This window comes from Salvia hispanica, chromosome 4 (assembly GCF_023119035.1).
Source record: "Salvia hispanica cultivar TCC Black 2014 chromosome 4, UniMelb_Shisp_WGS_1.0, whole genome shotgun sequence".
Taxonomy (NCBI): domain Eukaryota; kingdom Viridiplantae; phylum Streptophyta; class Magnoliopsida; order Lamiales; family Lamiaceae; genus Salvia; species Salvia hispanica.
This window is the reverse complement of record NC_062968.1, coordinates 40761061-40782669: the sequence shown is the minus strand read 5'-3', so window position 1 is coordinate 40782669 and position 21609 is coordinate 40761061. Positions and strand designations below refer to the sequence as shown.

Here is a 21609-nt window from a genome sequence, read left to right as displayed (position 1 = left end):
CATCCGTACTTTACCTTTTCAGCAAATGGTCCCCACTGTCAGTTCATTTCTAGGTCTAGGTAATTTAGAAAATAGTTTCTTAGATCTAGTGATTGTCTCGTTTTCCAGTTATATGCATGATTTCTATTCTACCTAGATCTAGTTGTTAGCTAAGCAGATTTCACTCCAAGTTAGTTTAATTTCCTCAACCCAAAAATGCGTGGCAGCAGCCAACCCAAAAATAGTCCCGAATCCTTGAGCATGTTTAATTGCGCATTCATCTCTGTGGGATCGATCCCTACTTCCCTGTGCTAATTTTAGTATACGTGGTTGAGGGTTTTTGAAGCGGTATTCTGTGTGTCCGACGACCGAGATCTTCCAACGATCCGTGAGTTCCTAGACCACCGTGATCTAGTGGATTCGCTGGACCTAGGAAACTTGTTATTCCTTTCTGTGCACGCAGTCTAAACACAAAAGCAGTTAGTAAGAGCGAGCTTCATGCTAGGATTGCTATTAAGTAGAAACGTGCACGAGGTGAGTCTCGTTTGATAATGTCCTCAAGAGGAGCTCGGACAAAGTTTTATTATTCGGAAAACTGACCAGTTGGAGTTTTATCGCTCTATGAATAATAAATAAATGTGTCTTGCTAAGTCCACTCTTGGAATTAATAAGATATTAATTAATTAAGTCCATAGCAGACATTAATTAATTAATGGACATTTATATCTTAAGCGCGGGAAATAAATAATAAAAGTGGAAACCCGGATTACTTGTAATTTCGGATTTGGATGGGGAGAGTTCAATATTACTTCTGTAGTGGCTGCTCGTAATATTCCAACATAAGCTTGTATTAAATTGTGGGTTCAATTTAATTAGTAAAAAGCTAATTGGGCGAGCTCATATCCAAAACCTTCCATAGCAAAGGTAGATTTACCATTCCAAGATTCAAGCACATGAGACCACTTTTTACACAAGTCATCAATAACAAATCTATCAACATATGAATAATAAATAAATGTGTCTTGCTAAGTCCACTCTTGGAATTAATAAGATATTAATTAATTAAGTCCATAGCAGACATTAATTAATTAATGGACATTTATATCTTAAGCGCGGGAAATAAATAATAAAAGTGGAAACCCGGATTACTTGTAATTTCGGATTTGGATGGGGAGAGTTCAATATTACTTCTGTAGTGGCTGCTCGTAATATTCCAACATAAGCTTGTATTAAATTGTGGGTTCAATTTAATTAGTAAAAAGCTAATTGGGCGAGCTCATATCCAAAACCTTCCATAGCAAAGGTAGATTTACCATTCCAAGATTCAAGCACATGAGACCACTTTTTACACAAGTCATCAATAACAAATCTATCAACACAAATGGACTTCTCTAGTGTAATTATATGCAAGGTGGCACAAGATCACATAATGCTCTACCTTCTACATCATTCCTTAGAACACAAGATAAAGTAAAACTCCCTAGATCTTTGTATTTCTTGGGTAAGCCTTTCTGAATGATAGCACTGCAGTTTTCAGTTAAACCCACTGTCTCATACTTTCTCCATTTCCTCTTCTTAGCGACCATGTCTTTCAAGAACTTGGCATAGTTAGGCATTTGTTGCAGAGCTTCCACCAGTGGGATATTGATGTGGACTCTGCTCATTGCCTCCAAGAATTTGGCGAACTGAGCGTCAAGCTTCTTACTCTTCAACCTTTGAGGATATGGAATGGTAACACTGCTGTGTGGTGGAGCGTCCAGCTGCTGCCTCTCGGCCGGCGGACCGCCGCGATGAGGTGTGGCGGCCGTCGGGGCTTCCTCATTGTCTGTTCCAGAATCGAGCTCAATTGGCTGGGAACTAACTGGCGGAGCGCTGTGGGGTTGTGCGTGTAACATCCCTTATCCGAAATTTGTATTATTATTATAAAATAAATAAAATAATGCGGAGTATCGGATTGTTTTAGAATAATCAATACAATTAGTTAATAGTACATGTATTTGTGTTATCCTAAATAGTAGTCGTATATGCATGTGTAATAAATGTAAAGGTGTCCATGGAAGTATATTTTTGTGTGCATGCCAATATTTAGTGATATAGAATTAACTTATATAATAAAATATGTTAAATGATTCTATATGCATATAAATGTATACACGTGTATTTGAATGGAAAAGGTTAGTCACCCAATTTTATATGCAGGTTTTATAATATACCTATACGTGTACATCATATAAAAACGTGTACACAATATTGACTATTTCATGAAAAGCATGAAAAATTATCACGGCCAATAAGTCGGTTAAATATATATATATATATATATATATATATATTGTATAGAATTATGTCTCATAAAGATTGCAAGAGAAAGGAGAGAGGGGTAAAAAAAAGAACGAGAATTGTAGAAAAAAAATATATAGGAATCTGGCTTCAAGAGGCAAAAAGGTGAGGATCGATAATTAAATATGGAAAACAGAATCAAAAGTGCAGTTAGATTATCTTTCGTATCCAGAGGTATAAATCATATTTTTAGTTATATATGTGTTATATTGATGATTGCAATATGTTAGATTTGGGTGAATATTTTAATTAAATGGTGGAATATGATATGGAAATATGATTGAATAAGGGATATATTTATATATTTGATAGCATATGATGTGGTTATGTGATTTGTGCAATAGAGATGTTTATCTATAGTATGAAAGGTAATTAATGGAATATATAAATATGTAATTGGTGCAATGGATATGTTTGATTTATGGTATTGGAATTATTCGAATCATATGATTAAAGAGGATATGTGACAGTCTTGATCTGGATCTGAAAATACAGAGGGACCTATGAGTCCAATTACAGAGGGACCTTCGGGTCATAGAGGAATCTCGGGCAGATACCAGACTTGATTTGTCACAGAATAATAAATGGAATAGAGAGGTATACGCATATGAATGGAAAGAGTGAATATCAGATTATATGATGTAAAGATGATATGATTATGTGTTGTCTTCTAATATTATATATGGGTATGTGATTGGTTTAACAAATACTCTCTCCGTCCCCTATTAAAAGTCATACTTTTCCATTTTGGTCCGTCCCCAATTAAGAGTCACACTTCATTTTTACCATAAATAGTAAGTAGGTCCCACATTCCACTAACTCAATTCACTCAGATTTTATTATAAAACCAATACAAAAAATGAGTCCCACATTCTACTAACTTTTCAACCAACTTTTCTTTACATTTCTTAAAACCCGTGCCCGGTCGAAGTGTGACCTCTAATGGGGGACGGAGGGAGTATGTTTTATATATATGATATTGAAATTATATGAGTCATATGATTAAAGAGGATCTGTGATGGTCTTGTCCTGGATCTGAAAATACAGAGGGACCTTCGGGTCAATTACAGAGGGACCTTCGGGTCCAATTACAGAGGGACCTATGAGTCCAATTACAGAGGGACCTTCGGGTCATAGAGGAATCCCGGGCAGATACTAGGCTTGATCCGTCACAGAATAATAAAAAAAGAAAATGGAGCATATGCATATGAATATGAATATGAATATGAATATGAAATTGATTATTTATATGTTGTGTATTGATTTTGATAATATGTGTTGATAAAAAGAATGTGTTTGATGTTTGTGTAATGTGAAATTAAACGCAGAAATTTATATACGCTGAATGGTGGCTCATATACACCACTAATATTTTTACGGATAAAATATCGGTGATGTTTTGGTTGACATGATTTATACAAATTCCATACATTATCAGGATGGCGGTTAACACAGTTTGGCAATATTTTCATTGCATATAGATAAATGTGTAGTATATAGAGTGCTGAGAGAGTATAACTACAATTCAGAATGTTTTGAAATATGTACCAATAATGCTGGTTGAGTTTGAATTCATCTGATATGTGAAATTTTACGTATTTTTTACACGAGGGTTAATTAATTTAAAAAATTTAGATTTAGTTATCACAAGAATATACGTCAGAGGGTTGAGGTGTGACAGTGCGGCGGACCGCCGCATGTCATCGGCAGAGGTTGAAATGGGTGATTTCTCTGCTTCCTTTCTTCCCCTGCCTAGGTCTCCTACCTCCGGAGGTTGGTATGTGGTCCCACTACGTAGCTGCACAGCATGACACTTTCCTTTAGGATTAATTTCTGGTAAGCTAGGAAGCGTCCCCGGGGTGTGTTTGCTCCCTATGGCTGTAGCTAGGATCCCAATATTGAATTCTAGCATCCCGACTTGAGTGACAAGGTTTGCCAATCCTCTTTTCAAGATGCTTGTATTCCTTTCCACGTTCTCCAACCTCCGATTTGTCACCTTCCTATGTTCCAGAACTTCAGCAATGCAAATTTCTAACAGTTCTTCCCAATTGGAGCGGGGTTGATCCTCCATACCAACAATAATCTTGTGCATCATAGGAGTAATCAGAGCAGTCTGGGTTATAGTATGATCCCCCATGGTCGGGGCTATAGCACTCTTCGTAGTATCCCCCTTGTTGCTCGTCATAGTAACCGTATGGATTCTCCATGCCTGTGGGGGCATCCATTAAAACAAAAACAAAATAAAAATAAAAATAAAATGAAAGCAATTAAAATCCAAAGTAGTAAAATTGTCCTCCAAAGTGAATTGTCTTTCCCGACAATGGCGCCAAAAACTTGATGCACTATTTTTTAGCACTAAATAAACCTGAAAGTATACATAGTATATATAGTATAGCTAAAGGTCAGTACCAGATATCGAACATGGGGAAAACAAACACAAAGTGTCTATCCTCTACTAAAACTCAATTACTATCTGGAGAACCGAAAGGTTTTGAAAACTTTTGAAAACTGAAAATATTTGAAAGCAAATAACAACTAGATGCAAATAAAACACAGAGATAAACGATAGAGATAAGAGGAATTCTAGGGATGTGCGTCACTATTATGGTTATACAAATTCCAAACTACAATACCCTAGCACAGTTATTACTTTCATAGGACGAGTCACCTAGCTTATGCTCATGCGATTCAAACGTTGATTACAATATTAGGGTTGTCAATCCTAACACGTAACTCCAAAAAGCTCCTAAGACCCTTGAAAAGTTCTCACTCTTAATTAACAGTGTTGTTTTAAGGGAAGTTAACTGTAGCATCTACTAAGTGGACCTAACTCGCTAGAATTCTCTCATAGTTATGAAGAAAGTTGTATTAAATCATACATAATTGTGTCACTCAATCATGCAGCATCAAGATTACTTAGGGAAGAAACAAAGTAAAAACAAAACGGATATTAAATAGAAACTGGAATTGTATAACCAAAGTTGTTACTAACACATCCCTAGAATCCTATTAGTTTAGTTACACATAATGGAACAAGCTAAACACATAGATTGAAAGAAAGACAATTTGAACATAAAACTAAAGCAAATAAAACCCTTAGGTTGAATCCTTGTCGTTCTTGATGTTTTTGAAATCCTTTTTCAACTCCTTGCACAATAACGTACTCTAGCTTTTAATCTCCGGGAATTTATGTTGCAAAATGAAGCTCTCATTTGATGAAGCTTGAGGTCATATTTATAGGGGAAAGTCAATCCTTATTGTAGAAGGAAAAGATCTTTAAAATATGGTAAATCTTGGAGCAGATCTAGGGCAATTCGGATTCGCCGCCTTTCTCCGACGGGCTGCCGAACCTTGGCCGGCGCTCGCCGCGTTGCAGTCCAAAGTCTCGGTACCTTCGGCGGTCGTCGGGCGAGACTCGTTTCCAAGTGTAAATTTCCGAAGCGGGCCGGTACAGAGCACTGACCGCCGGGCGCCGGTCGCCGTTTGAACTCCAGATTTCCAGACTTTGCATTTTGACTCCCTTTTTCGGCTCAAATATGCACATTTCTCACAAAACACGTCAAAACACCAAAATGTATAAAATATGCAATTATTGGACATGTAGAGTGACTTTGGTATCAAAATCGGACCATATAATGGTCTTAAAACAGTGCAAAATCCGAGCGTATCAAAAGTATATTGAGCATATGATGTTAATAGTGAAGTAAATATTGTTTATATTGAAGTAAAGATGATGTTTGATATTTCAATAAGTATATTGTTTATAGTTTACTGTTTTTTTCATTTGAGTGAAGTATATTGAGCATATAGTGCAATATATTGTGCATATAATGTAGTATATTTTGCATGCATTATAGTGTAATGTTTTGTCATTTCAGTGAAGTAAATTGAGCATATACTGATGCATGATGCTTAAGCTAGATCAAGCTTTTCTGTTTTCAATTCCATCTTTTTCTCAATCATTTGTTTCTCTTATTCCACCTTTTTAATTAGCAAATCTGTGTATCAAAATAATGGTTAGGAAACGAGAAATCTCAATTATGATTTGTGACAACTTAAAAGATAACTAGAGAGTGTTGATACTTGACCACCAAAATTATTGTTCAAATTGTTATAATAGTAAATTATACAAACCAGCTTCAATTTTTTTTTCTGTATAATAATTACATTACTTCAAAAATGAAAAATATTTGATTTTGATGAATTTTGAAATTGAGTTTTAATGTCTTGGACTTTTTTCAGTTCTGATTAGTGTCAACAGATTCACTTCATTTTTTAGTAAGCTTCTTTTTTTTCCTTTTTTCTCTGTTGTATCATGATTATCTTTTTATTTTTATTTGCAGATTCTTGGAGTTGGTGATTATGTAATTGTGAGAACAATTCGCCCTAATTCAGATAGAGATTTCCTTGAATTATTGGCGATATATTGTCCCGCAGTGTTAACCCTACTCTAAGCTGGTAAGTATGTTGTCATACGTGCAATATGTGAATCAGAAGGTCTTGTATGTAAGGTGTTGTTGGACTGTTGAATCTATCAATGATGTAATATGTGCAATGTGTTGAGGCTTTATATGAAGGTGTGGTGGTTGGGCTGCTAAATTTGTTAGTGATGCAATATGTGCAAAGTGTTGAGACTTTATATTTATATCTGTCAATTTTGTATTATGTGCAATGTGTTGAGGCTTTATAAGAAGGTGTGGTTGTGCTGTTGAATTTGTCAATGATGCATTATGTGCAATGTGTTGGGCTATTGAAACTGTTAATAATGCAATATGTGCAATGTGTTGAGTTGTTGAGCTTGATTGACAATGACGCAAATATGAATAATCCATGACTCTTCTGTTGTTTAATTTGAAAGCCACCCCATGGGTACGGAGTTTTGCAATTAGGCTGCACAATAGTTGATGTTGTAAACATCTATATAAAGCTGAGACCTTCTATACATAACATACTCTCCAAAAAACTTAAACTTTACATCATCTACAAAAAAATTGACACTCACATCATGTCTATGTTTGAAAGTATTCATTCGATGATGAAAAATTTGGCTTGTGACCAACTTCATTTTCAGGCAGTTGTAGATGGTTTAAGTCGTCCTTAACCAAATCCTTGTCCACTTCAAGAAACTCTGGTAGAACCCTCAGTCTTTGCTTGCTCATATGTGGAATCTTGTAATTATTTCCACCTTTCACCATTATCTCTATTAAACAGCCTTGTAATGTAAGAAAGACACTGTAAAGAGTGTGTGGTGACAACTCATCAAATGAAGAAGTCACATTCTTCAAGAGGTCATCCATGGTTGGTTTGTCGTCTTGTAGTGATTAAATGGCCTTAAAGAAACCTAAGTCATTGACATTTGTGCCCGGAGAGTAGGAGGTTGGGCGAACAAGCTTGATATTAAAACCATATCTATTTGCTACATCCATGAATCTATTCTTATCTATGGCTTTGCATTATCTTTATTGGATAAAAATATCCTTGCATGAGTTGGCTGGCCATTTAGCTTTTATAGCTGGTATGATATGAAAATGCGATCCGACATCAATAATGAATGCACAAATTCTAATATATATAACTACATAAAGAACTTTAAACTCCTATAAAGTACCTAATTAATTAGACAACTCTTGCGATATTTTTGGCAACTAAATTGTTTGGCTTGGTTTCTATTGTACTAGGGATTGCAAATCGTGCGGATTGGTTCATTACCGGGTCAACCCGATAACAACCCAACCCAATAAGGCCAACCCCAAACCCAACCTGTTAAGGAAACTCCAAACCCGAACATGAATCCGACTTGCCACCTTCAAACCCGAACACAACCCGAACATGACCTAGACACGACCCGAACACGATAGCGACACGAACCACTTTGGGTTGACCCGACACGATAACAACAGGATATCAACCTGAACACGATAACGAAACAAACCACTTTGGGTTGACCCGACACGATAACAACACTACAACAACCTAAACACGATAATGACGCAAACTACTTTGGGTTGACCCAGTAGTAATGACACGAATATGGCTGGCAAATCGTGCGTGTTGTGTCGTTATCGTGTCGACACAATAACGACACAACACGATAACATGAACACGACCCGCTACCCTCAGACACGAACACGACACGAACCACTTCGGGTCAACACGACACGATAACAACACATATATGACACGACACAATAACGACACTATAATAATAATATTATTTCTAATATTAAATTTTAAATTTTAAATTTTAATTTCAAAAGTTTAAAATTTTAAAATTTTAAAATAAATAAAATAAATAATAATATTATAATATATTAATTTTATTTCTTAACGTGTAACACGAACACGACACGAACACAATAAGTCTTGACACATACCCGTTAATTTCGTGCGGGTTCGTGTGTTGTTATCGTGTCGTGCTAAAAATTGTCAGCCCTAGACACGAACCTGCCCATATCATACACGATTACATATTGCTTCAAAATTGATTAAGATTTTAAAAAGCCACATAACATGAAGAGGTTCCATTTAAAACACAGTTACTGACGCACTTTTTATTAGCACTAAATAAACCTGCAAGTATACAGAGTATATATAGTATAGCTAAAGGTCAGTACCAGATATTGAACACCGGGAATAAAGTCACAGACTGGATACCTTCTACTAAGCTTCTTTCACTATTTGGAAAACCGAAAGTTTTGAAGAATTTTTGAAAACAAGAACAACTTGAAAGCAATAAAACAACTAATTGCGAATAATTAAAGAGATAAAGATATGAGACATAAGAGAATTCCAAGGATGTGCGTTCATAGTTATGGTTATACAAATTCCAACTATAATACCCTAGCACAGTTTATACTTTGATAGAACGAGTCGCACAAGTTATGCCCATGCGGTACAAACGTAGATTACTAACACTAGGGTTGTTAATCCTAGATTTCGTAACTCCTAAAAGCTCCTAAGACCCTTGAAAAGTCCTCACTCTCAATTAACAATGACTTTTTAAGGGAAGCTAACTGTAGTGTCTACTAAGTGGATCTAACTCGCCAACCTCCTGTCACGATTATGTAGCAAGTTATATAATCATCATCGAATGTGTCACTCAAAAATGAAGTATTACGGAACAACTTAGGGAAGCAACGAAGTAAAAACAAAACGGATATTAAATAGAAAACGGAATTGTATAACCAAAGTCGTTACTAACACATCCCTAGAATCATATGAATTTAGTTACACATAATTGAACAAGCTAAAAACATAGAATGAAGGGAAAACAAAGTGAACATAAGAACTAAAGCAATGAAACCCAAAGGTTGAATCCTTGTAGCCTTGATCTTCTCTTGATTCCTTCTTCAATCTCTTGCACAATGAAGAACTCTCTCAATTTTATGCTATAGAATTATGAGGCAAAAAGAAGATGATAATGAAGAGGTTGGAGGGGATATATATAGAGGAAAAATCGAGCTCCATGAAATAAGGTAAAAAGTGGCTATGTTTGGTAAATCTTGGGGAGAAAGTAGGTCAAATTCGTGCCGCGTTATCGCAGCGGGCCGCTGCACCTTGGCCTGCGGTCGCTGCACAATGATCCGTAGCCTCTGACTCTCGGATAGCGGTCGCTCGCTACACTATGTTGCAGCGTTCGCTGTGAATAATCCTGTAGCTTTAGAAACTCCTCGAGTGGTCGCTATGCATTCCCCTGCGGTCGCTGGACGTGTTTTCAACACAAATTTCTCCGGAGCGGACCGCTACTGGTACGGCGGTCACTAGGCTCCAGCGGTAGCTGTGCACGTTGCAGCGGACCGCTGGACTTCTTGAATGCTCCAGATTTCCAACTTCAACTTTCCTGTCTTTTTAGGCTCAAATATGCACAATTCTCACAAAACAAGTCAAAAATACCAATATAGAGAAAATATGCAAAATATGAATATGAATTGTGATTTTGACAATAAAAATAGACCAAATAAAGGCCTTAAAACAGTGCAAAATCCGAGCCTATCAACTCCCCCAAACTTACATTTTTGTTTGTCCTCGAACAAAACAATAAAGACAGAAGAATAGACGTATGGAATGCACAAGGACTAGACGTCGTAATTGCCTCAAAAGATGAAGAATAGATAACGCAATCAAATCAAGCAAGACTTATTCAGCATGAAATAACGCAATCAAATTCATGCACTCATATGTGACAAACTTCCAAAGATGGGAAGTGATTTTTTCTCTCACTCTCAAAGTATATAAAGGTAAAGTATATAACACTCAAATCATGCATCATGCAAAGTTTACCATAGGCTTGCTCAAAGTCTAATTACTTTTCTACTAGATATAATTAAACATCAAAAGTCCGAAAAAACTTTTATTTTTGTTATAATGTAAGCTCTTTGGATTAGGACTCTATTTGGCCTATATACAATGTTGCTATCTCATTAGAAATTGTATCAGAAAATTGTAGTGAAATCACGTGCTTGATATTGGCTAAGTGTAAAATATATAATCTACTTAGTATTTATACTAAAGGCAAAAAACAACTTTCTTATATAGAACGAACTAAAATTACAAATGAAATCCTAATATTGGCTCAAAGAGATTCCTGTTGTTTGCTCTATAGTATTTTATTTACTTAATTAAATTTTTTTTGACAAAACTTTTGTCCTTCCATTTTTTACTCTCTCTTTTATCCCCTTACTTTCTTCTTTTATCCCCTTACTTTCTTTTTTTTTAGTAATAATATTTAAATTTGAATATTCCCTCCGTTCCACGGTAGTTGAGTCATTTCATTTTCTGCACTCATTTTACAAAAATCATAATAAATAGTTAAAGTGGAGTAAAGGTAAAATAAGAAAAAGAATAATGTAGATAAGACTTTTATTTATCTTATTTTGTCACTTACTTTACTTTCTCTTATTTTAACTATTTATTATCATTTTTTCAAAACGAGTGCAGAAAACAAAATGACTACGCAGAACGGAGGGAATATTAATTTTAGAATTTTGTGTCCAATAGAACTGGTTGAGACAAGAAACAACCCAAAAATAAGAAAACGTGAGGAGCAAGAAGCTTAAACCCTTTTATGAAGAGGGAGCCGTCTCATTACCATAAACCCTAGTAGATTCAATCTTCATAGATCTTCCAGACTCTTCTCAATTTCTTTTAAAGCACACACAATACTCACCTTCTCCCCTAATTCTCTATCTCAACTCAACAATTCTGCGTCAAAACATGTATCGTTTTGCAGCAAATCTAGCCTCCAAAGCCAGGTAATTAAACCGATTTACAACCATAACTACATCTCTGTGTTTGCTATGACTTGATTGTTAAAACCCTTCCTTTGGTTTTTGTTTCTTTGTGCAGCGTTGTGAGTAAAAGCAGCCAACAGGTACCAAGATTTGATTTTTAACATACAAAACGATATTATCTGATACGCTTTGAGCTGTATAATGGATTTACTTTTGTGGGTCCGGTGCAGATTGGGGGTAGATTGGGATGGAGCAGAAACTATGCTGCCAAAGATATTAGATTTGGAGTGGAGGCTAGGGCTTTGATGCTTAAGGGTGTTGAAGAGCTTGCTGATGCTGTTAAAGTCACCATGGGTCCTAAAGTAATAACCTTATAGTGCAATTTGATTTGTCCCCTTTAGTAATTTGTAAAGTTATTAGCTTGATTTTGTAATTTATATCTGAGTATTGTATTACTGACTCAGTTGTGAGAAGTTTAATGTCGGGTTGTTCGATTCAGGGGCGTAATGTAGTGATTGAGCAGAGCTGGGGTGCACCCAAAGTGACAAAGGATGGTGTCACTGTTGCTAAGAGCATTGAATTTAAGGACAAAGTTAAGAATATTGGTGCAAGCCTTGTTAAACAGGTGGCAAATGCTACCAATGATGTTGCTGGTGATGGTGAGTGCATGCCACTTTTTTCTGTGTTGTTCGCTTGCGCGTCAGCTGCATGTTGTTTAGTTGCATGGTGTTAACAATTGTGTGTATTGAATGTTTTAGGTACAACCTGTGCTACTGTCCTTACTCGTGCAATATTCACCGAAGGCTGCAAGTCAGTGGCAGCTGGCATGAACGCCATGGATCTAAGACGTGGCATTACCATGGCTGTTGATGCTGTTGTTACAAACTTGAAAAGCAGAGCAAGGATGATTAGCACATCGGAGGAGATTGCTCAGGTACGTTGTTTGCTGTCTTTTTGTGATCAGTGTCCACAATGAGTATTTTCTACCCTTAGTTTAGTAATGAAAAGTACAATATGTGATTTAAAGTGGAGAAGTTAATTTGTATTTCTTCTCTTTTTCTTACGGCTTGATCGCACGTTTTGTAGGTTGGAACTATCTCTGCTAATGGAGAAAGAGAAATTGGTGAGCTGATTGCAAAGGCCATGGAAAAAGTTGGAAAAGAGGGTGTCATCACAATTCAAGTATGTGCTCTATTATCAACTAGTGCTTGGATATATTTGTCCTGTTGAATGAAGTAATAGATTTGCACTATTCATCCATAGATTCTGAATTTCAATTGTTTCCTTTTGATGGAACTAATGATATTGATAGAAAATTCAAATGAGCAATCATATACTAATTGTTTGCTTTCAATTGTGGGTTGCTTTATCTGTGCTTATCAAGTAATGTGGTTGGCTTATTTGGTGTTGTAGGATGGGAAGACACTGTTCAATGAGTTAGAAGTAGTTGAGGGTATGAAGCTTGACAGAGGCTATATCTCCCCATACTTCATCACAAACCAGAAGACTCAGAAATGTGTAAGTGTTTAAAAATACCTGAACAAGGTTTTTTTGTAAGTAATTATCTACTAGCTTGAAGAAAACCATTTTCCCATCTTCTTGCATTGTTTAACATTTGGCTCTTACCATTGATAGGAATTGGAGGATCCTCTTATTCTTATTTATGAGAAGAAAATTTCTAGCATAAATGCTATTGTTAAAGTCCTTGAATTGGCTTTGAAGGTATGCATATTTATTTTAGTTCTGAAGTTCAAAGTAGATACAAATATGTGGTTGAGCATGTGTCTATCTGTACAGAGGCAAAGGCCACTTCTGATTGTCGCGGAGGATGTGGAAAGCGATGCACTGGCCACTCTTATCCTTAACAAGCTTCGAGCTGGAATCAAAGTCTGTGCAATCAAAGCCCCTGGGTTCGGTGAGAACAGGAAATCGGGCTTGCAGGATCTTGCTGTTTTAACTGGAGGCCAAGTATGTATCATGCTATAATCTTCTTTTTTTATGCAATGATTTTATTTAGTGTTGCATTTTTTGTAATAAAATTCATGTGGACAGGTCATAACGGAAGAGCTTGGAATGAACTTGGATGATGTGGAGCTGGATATACTTGGATCGTGCAAGAAGGTTAGATCTGCTAGACTTATTTGTTGTTATCTTTACCTGCCTGCATTTTACGGGTTTAGCTGATCTGGTTTTTGTCCTTCTCAGGTAACCATATCAAAGGATGATACTGTTATTCTTGATGGATCTGGTGAGAAGAAATCCATTGAAGAAAGATGCGAGCAGGTTTGTGTTAATTCTTACGGTGCTGCTTTTGAGCTATGATTATAATAACTTTTTGATTTCGCTGTTTCTTTTATCCATGTTTACATGTATGTTCTATAAATACAGATCAGGTCAGCAGTTGAATTGAGCACTTCTGATTACGACAAGGAGAAGTTGCAAGAAAGGCTTGCCAAGCTCTCCGGCGGTGTAGCTGTGCTAAAGGTTACACCTTTTTGCTTTCTTGAATTGCCTGTGTCATCAAAAAAGTTTTTTTCCTTAAATGGGATGAATATGACTAACATTTTTAAACATTCTCTTAGATTGGAGGAGCTAGCGAAGCAGAAGTTGGTGAGAAGAAAGATAGAGTGACTGATGCTCTTAATGCCACAAAAGCAGCTGTAGAGGAAGGGATTGTGCCCGGTATGTTTTCTGTTTCACCACGTTTTCTTAAATTTTTAGCTGAATAATCAGGAAAGAGATGCTGAGATGATCTTCCTATTATATTACAGGTGGAGGTGTTGCTCTCCTCTACGCAGCCAAAGAATTGGAGAAGCTGCCAACAGCCAACTTCGATCAGAAGATTGGTGTCCAAATTATTCAAAATGCTTTGAAGGTATGATTTGATGATATGATCCATTATAGTAATGGCACCAGATATACCTCGACCTCTGCCCTAACGTACTAGGTTTTGTAAATGTAGACACCGGTTTACACAATTGCAGCAAATGCCGGTGTGGAGGGTGCCGTTGTGGTTGGCAAATTGTTGGAATCAGAAAATCCAGACCTCGGATATGATGCAGCTAAGGGTAATATATGGATACATAATAATACCGTGCTTTTCAATAGAGATTGTGTGCTGTTTTATGCTCTGAATCCTAAAAATGTATGTATAAATTGTGACAAATAGGTGAATACGTGGATATGGTAAAGGCTGGTATCATCGACCCGTTGAAGGTCATTAGAACTGCGCTCGTTGATGCTGCTAGGTAAAACCCCCCACTCTCTGGATAAATAGAACTTTACAAATATTCCTATGTCTCTCCCATGACCGATGTTCGGCTATAATTGCTTTGTTTGGCAGTGTCTCTTCATTGATGACAACGACAGAGGCGATTGTGGTGGAGCAACCGACAGAGCCGAAAGCTGGACCACCAATGGGCGGCGGGGGCATGGGAGGAATGGGTGGCATGGACTACTGAGGTGAAAGAATGCTGCTTAACAATTGTTGAACAGAAGAAAAGAATAAAAGAGAGTTGTGTTATTTTTAAGCGGGATGTAATGATAGGGCGAGTTGGTTTGGTAGGGTTAGTTAGACTCAATTGTTTTGGAATTGTCCATTAATTATTTATCTCTCCGCCACTTTTCATCTCATTTTCACTCTCAAGAAATTCTACAGTTATTGATTTTGAGATTTTGTAGACGATCATGGCTAAGTTTGTCACCGTTTAAGTTGGCACAAGTTTTAAGGAATATAATAAAAAGTCGGTTAAAAAAGTTGGTAGCTTGTAAGTCCTAGTTTTATAATAAAATATGGATAAGAATGAGTTAGTGAAATGTATGATTCATTACTAAAAATAATAAAATGAAAAAGTGACACTAAAAAAAAATTAAAGGTGATAAATGACAAATTTTTTGGGACAGATGAAAATAGAAATAAATGAAATTGGAATTGTATTTGAATCATACTTCTAAATTCCTCTCCCTGTCTAGCAATAGCAATAGGAGTCCTTACCATAGTAAGATGACATGAGTTTTAAGAAATACTCCCTCCGTCCCACTTAAAATGCAATATTTGAGAATCAGCATGGGATTTTATGTAGTGTTGTTTTGTGAGTTAATGAAGAGAGAGTAAAGTAAGAGAGATGAAAAAGTAGAGATAGAGTTGTTTCCATTTAAGGAAACGTTTCATTTTTAATGGGACAACCAAAAAAGGAAAACGTTGCATTTTTAATGGGACGGAGGGAGTATAAAGAAAAAATTTGTTGAATAAGTTAGTGGAATATAAGTCTTACTTATATATGTTAGTTTTATAGTAAAATGTAAGTAGAATAAGTTAATGAAATGTAAAATCTACTTACCATTTATGATAAAAGGGAGTAAAATAAGACTCTTATTGTGGGACAAATCGAAATGACAACACATGACTCTTATTGTGGGATGGATGGAGTATTTGTTTGGTAGAATGAAATTATGTTTGAAAGAATTATGCACACAATATATATTTGAAATTAAATCAAATACTATTAAACTTGATCCAAAATAATATGAATACATCTAATCTTTGATAACTCCATTCTCATCGATAATAATATCAGAGTTTGCGCAGAACGAGAGTACATTATCAATGGGTGCTATATTGCATGAAGTCGACAACGCTATATCATCACTCTTCATATATCTGTAGCAAAGTGCACTCGTTACACCGCAAATTCAGTCATGACTTTGTAGTTCAAATTCGAAATGTGGAAGTTTTTATTAACATACGAAGTATTACTCGGGAAGCAAGTCAGAGTCCGTTATCTCACTTTCCTACGCCTTTGGCTCCCGACACAATCTGAACAATACCATTTGCCTTTTGGCTGTTCTTTAAGCCCAACACAGCCATAATGGAACCATTCTATCTTGCACTGCATACAAAAGCCGCAAATTTTGTCATCTCAACTCAAAGGTGGGAAAGAAGCAAGGAGGGAGTTGTTTACTTACATCGGGATTGTCACATGCAACCATTTCACCATAGCTCACTTGGTTGCAGAAACAATACGTGGGCTCGTTTGGGTCAACAGGCAGATCTAATTCCATGCTGGGATTTGCTGCAGTCGTTGCACCAGTTCCGGAGGCTGAGGCCACAGATACATTTGCTGCTGCAACGCGCGTCCTGCATAAAAGATTACATTTACTCAATCAAAAATCAAATACTAGCACTCATAAGGCTCTAAAAATATTTCCATAAGACAACAATAGTTCTTTCCATCAACAGATAGACTGGCTCCCGACTAGCTATTTTACATTCATTCCTGTAGCTGACATCCCAGAGAATTTACAATATTCGAAAACTGAGCTACAAACCTAAAGCGCACTAGCCAACAAGGATTATCACATACAGCATCATTGCCTGCTCGCAGTTTCTCCTCTTTTTCTTCTGTGTGGGAGTTGGGAATGACTTGGGTTTTAGTTAAATTAACACTCTCACACAACACATAATTTTCGGATTTAGGTAAAAGTAACGTTCACAAGGGAAATCTGAATATACAAATCATGCAAAGTTCTAGACAATTGCACAGAAATTCTATTTATTTGAGTCCAGAGTAAGGGTTTACTTCTTACGCCCTCTATTGCTAGTTTCGCCAGACCTTCCAGCTTTGACATTCATATCATGAGTTGGAGGAGTTGCAGCTATGGCATCCCTTTCGGCTGTTTCATACCAAAAGATACATTAACTGTGAGAAACAAGATATATATTCATTGTACACATTAGCAGATGGCACTCTGCAACTGGACCATATTCAGATAAAGAGTTATATTAGAGCAACTAGATGAATACCACGCCGAAGATCCTCATCAAATTTCTTCAAGTATTGATCAAGCTGTTGAATGTGAGTGTCTACCTTTTCCAGCAACAAGCTATATGCACAGATTAAGCCAGGAAAGCTCTATAGTACATGCAAGAAAGTAATCCCATTTATGTTTAGGAAATCCTCTTTTACCACAATATCATGGATTTATGATGATTCTCCATATCCAACACATCTTCGATTTTGATATTCAAGTCTATTGGTCATATAACCATTCAGTAATCATACAATTTTGAACAAGAGGGATTCTTGTCAAAGAAAAATGATCAACTTTTAAAACTCTGCATTAAAGAAAACATGTTTCATGAGATCTGTACAAGGATCCCAATCTTAGTACCAGAACTACAACATCCTGTTGACCAATAGATATTCATTATATCCCATGTTTCCATGTCTTGTACGGATTAAACCCAAACTTACAGTTTATGTGTTACCATAATCAAAAGCAATAAGGTAACTGTATATTTCTCCAGTTATCCAATTTAATTTTTTTATGTGAACAGGCTTTCCTGCAGTATCTCTAGTATATATGATAGTACGGATGGACCGCTGAAGGTCGACACGAGAGGCCCAAGGAAGGTTGCATTCTTTGCTGAGTTGGATCAAGAGTTAAAGAGATATATTTGTTAGTAGAGTCTTTCTTATTTCCAGTAGTTTGTTTTGATTACAGTCCTTTCATTATGTCTTCTTTATCAGTTCTCGACTATTTGGTTTCATGGTAGGAATGATTAGAATAAATACCCTTGAGGTTTGTGAGGGGTTTATCTATGTCTTGCATTTAGTAGCATCGGCATCGGCATTGGCATTGGCCAAAGATCCACGCAAAGGGGAGTTTAATGCGTTTAATTCCAAGAAGTGTCTTTAGAGTCTTTTCTTGAAGCAGTTGGCATGTGTTGGTTTGCCAACTGATCATTACTATTTTGTCTGTCAAATTATTAAACAGTTCATGTGCAGGTCTCTCCCCCTTTAACAATATACATATTGTTTGAAACCAAAGCAAGATACATCAGCTAAAAGTAGAAGTTCTTAGTATCCCCAGTCATAAACACGAAATAACAAACAGAGCTAATATATACACATACAGGAAATTAATAAATTATAAACAAGTATTATTGGAATAAGATTAAAGTAATGATTAGATTAAGATACAATCAGGAACGATGAAAATATCTTGATACGCATTCAAAAACAAAGCACACTATCATATAGAATCACCACACAGATTAGGGAGTGTTGGTTCAGTACCAAGTCATAAGCCTGAACCGCCAATGCTACTTTCTCATCGGCAATCCTTATGGCATGTTTTTGCTCATCTACAGCATCGTCTGTAAATTTGAGAAGAGAAGAATTGGGTGTGATGCTACCGGATTTTATACCACGCTTCATATCATCTATCTCCTGTTCACAGCGCTGTTCGTTTTGCTTCTGAATTTCTGTTTGTTGATATAAGATACAGGAAATCAATGAGACAAGAAAGCATGGCCACCATGTTTCTGTATGGATTTTTTCTTACACGTTTGAAAATCCAGAAATGCTGAGAAGAAAGGAACCAGTTCATATCCCAAGCAAAACTTTATCAGTATTGCCTGGTTTATGTAGCAGACAGGTTGAAAAGTTAAAATATAGGAATCTAGCAAGCAGTGAGAGAACACTATGGTGAAATATTATAAACCATTCCACTGTATACGACACTGAGTTGAAAGCTTAGATTATACAAATTAGACTTGTAGAAGCTAGCCATTTCTCTTTATTCGACACTGACTTGAATAGTTTATGCTGTTTGAACAAGTACAAAGACAACCTTCAAGAAACAAAATGTAAGAGCAACTACTCTTATAGACTGCCAATCAGTTTCACACAAGATGTTAGCGATAATGACAGAGAACAATCACTGCAACTGTTAGATAAAAATATGCACACAAATGGATTGACAATACAACTCATAAATGAACGATTGAATTGGACGAGAATACAGACTCCTCTTGAGAGGCCTTGGCCAAGTACCAATACAAACTAAAATTCCAGACTGTCTCCCCTTTCAAACCCCAAGGGATGAAATAGCCAAGAATTCTAACCAAATCAAATACTAGAGAGACGCAAAATAATGATACCTGAAAAAACAAAACAATCAAAGACATCCATGACTACAAGACTCCAACCAAAAAAGAAAGAAATAAAGATAACCACGAAAAAACTGACTCTATCCTCTTCACATCTCGTTTACTGTTTCCACGTCCGTGATGATCCGTATCAGCTGCAATGGTGCTCAAAAACAGCTTGTTCTCAAGGTGGAAGAGGAACCACCCTTGGAGAGTCGTCAACGTCACTGCCACCAGAAACTTTAGGCGTGGCCTGGTCATGCACTTTGATAGCGTGCACTTGTGGCTCATGCGGCTCGTGCACAAATGAGCAATACGGAAGAAGAGAGAAGACGCAGAGAAGAGTCTTAGCATACGGATGGGCAAAGAGAAGACTATGGATACCACTTGAAGACAACTTTAGATTGTCAGATATCCTTAGTTAAGAAAGAGTCTTCTAGTTATCATATCTTAGTTTCATGGTTATATCTTTAGTTTCATTGTTATTTCAGTACCACCGCCTTTCACTGCGTATAAAATGGTGTGGTGAACTTTCACTGACAATCAAATGGGGCAGTGTACAACCAAATGGTTTGAGTTGTCCTGTGTAAGAGAATGAAAGTGAAGAAGGTCGTGTTTGTTTGTAAGCAAAAAGCAATACATTGCAAGAGAAGTAGGAAATAAAAGATACCCTTTGTTCCAAGTAAATCTAGTTAATCGAGACGTTTCTTTTTGGCCTGATTTAAGATGGTGTTTAGTGAGTTAAGTAGAAAGAGAATAAAATAGTTAATGGAGAGACAATAAATTAAATAAATGAAAAAAGAACAAAGTAGGACTAATATAAGGAAGGTTTAAAGGATTGATTTTTGCCAAAAGAAGAATGAGTAATTTAGCTTGAGACGTCCATAAAGGTATACGAATCGATTAACTTAGAATCAGAGAGCATACAATTATTTCACTAAGGAAGGCTTCGCCTTTAGCTATTGTCGTTCAATACCAAGGTGTTCAAAAGAAATTACCAATCCTTATCAACCATCCAAGGAGTATATACCTTCATAGCAAAGGAAGTACAATCATCTATCAATTCCAACATGTGTGCTCTCAAAATTCCGAACCACCCTCGAACAAACCTTGAGAGAATTAAATAGTCAGGGCTCCCAACCAAACTAAACTACCGACATGTGTGACTATGATACATACCAACTAGGAGAACTCAACACACAAGACTAGCCTGTTATGGGAGAGGGCCCAGACATTGAGTCCGTAACAGACTACCAGAGACGCCTAAAGAAACTAAGCTACCGACATGCGTGACTAGACGACTCCAACCAAAAAAGGAAAGAACTAAAGATAACAAACAAACAACAGGAGTAATAATTTTCTGGTGTGACATACCTTGCAAGCTCTTATCCAAATCTCGTAACAGAGCATATTTCCTTTGTATTATATTGGGCAAGGCTTCAATATCTTTTCAGCAACAAAACAAACAAGAAGAAGCATCAGCATAATTCAATACAAAAGAGAGCATATTATTCACGACTTGATTCCCACAATATAAATTGGCTAAAATCAGATGAAAAATTGTAAAACTTCGGCTTCCCCAATTAAGTAAAAAGGAACGTTTCAAATAGAGGCAAACCAGACCAATTTCAATTCAGATTAACAGATTCAAACGATTACACGAGAATTTTCAAGGAAATTAGGTCAATCTGACGAACGCGGGTTCCGGAAAACTACACGAGAAAAAAATAAAAAGGAAATCTAGAGATGAAACTACTTACTAGCTTGGAATTCCTCGCTGATAGACATTGCTTAAGGAAAAAATAAATTGATCAACAGCTTGTTGCAAGCATCACGCCAGATACAAGGTTGAGTTTGTGAAAACTTCTATTTATATAAAGTAAAATATTTTTATTCACAATGTTTAATTAGGATAAATTGTTGAAAATAATGAAATTTATCTAATTGCTATCAACAAATCTTAAAACATATTAATCAACAAATCTTAAAATCTCTCGATTAAAAAATACGTATATCATTTTAGTCGGAATGAAGGGAATACTTGTTATGTAAAAGTAATTAATTATATTACTTCATCTATGTACAAAAAATAGTCTTATTTGTGATCGTTACGAGTTTTAATCAGAA

At 36.3% G+C, this 21609-nt stretch overlaps 2 protein-coding genes and 1 long non-coding RNA gene across 8 annotated transcripts; 2 read left to right on the top strand and 1 right to left on the bottom strand.

The window, feature by feature from the left end:
* The first annotated feature begins 2192 nt into the window (after window positions 1–2192).
* On the top strand, window positions 2193–8463 carry LOC125223385. Of its 4 annotated transcripts, none has more exons than XR_007176709.1 (4): window positions 2193–2493; window positions 6663–6777; window positions 7391–7450; window positions 7998–8463. It is a non-coding gene; the product is annotated as an uncharacterized LOC125223385 (long non-coding RNA). The 4 variants fall into 4 exon arrangements; XR_007176708.1 differs by lacking the exon at window positions 7998–8463 and adding an exon at window positions 7531–7762; XR_007176710.1 differs by lacking the exon at window positions 7391–7450 and having other exon boundaries at window positions 2195–2493.
* A 2810-nt stretch (window positions 8464–11273) lies between these two features.
* LOC125223383 (chaperonin CPN60-2, mitochondrial) lies at window positions 11274–15182 on the top strand. Its single transcript, XM_048126511.1, has 17 exons — window positions 11274–11570; window positions 11665–11689; window positions 11780–11911; window positions 12049–12208; window positions 12308–12483; window positions 12636–12731; window positions 12963–13067; window positions 13185–13271; window positions 13347–13517; window positions 13602–13670; window positions 13755–13832; window positions 13938–14033; window positions 14132–14231; window positions 14321–14424; window positions 14512–14617; window positions 14719–14797; window positions 14893–15182. The coding sequence occupies exons 1-17, from the start codon at window positions 11533–11535 to the stop codon at window positions 15008–15010; spliced, it is 1740 nt and encodes a 579-aa protein (XP_047982468.1). The 5' UTR covers window positions 11274–11532; the 3' UTR covers window positions 15011–15182.
* Window positions 15183–16060: 878 nt separating this feature from the next.
* Window positions 16061–21327, bottom strand: LOC125223384 (PHD finger protein ING1-like). Of its 3 annotated transcripts, none has more exons than XM_048126513.1 (8): window positions 21243–21327; window positions 20857–20928; window positions 18629–18816; window positions 17353–17416; window positions 17129–17222; window positions 16515–16686; window positions 16296–16438; window positions 16061–16209 (listed from the first exon to the last, which is right to left on the bottom strand). In XM_048126513.1, exons 1-7 carry the CDS (start codon window positions 21268–21270, stop codon window positions 16328–16330), a joined length of 729 nt encoding a protein of 242 aa, XP_047982470.1. In that variant the 5' UTR covers window positions 21271–21327; the 3' UTR covers window positions 16061–16209; window positions 16296–16327. The 3 variants fall into 3 exon arrangements, with proteins under 3 accessions (XP_047982470.1, XP_047982471.1, XP_047982469.1); XM_048126514.1 differs by having other exon boundaries at window positions 16306–16438; XM_048126512.1 differs by having other exon boundaries at window positions 16061–16438.
* Between the last annotated feature and the right edge of the window lie 282 nt (window positions 21328–21609).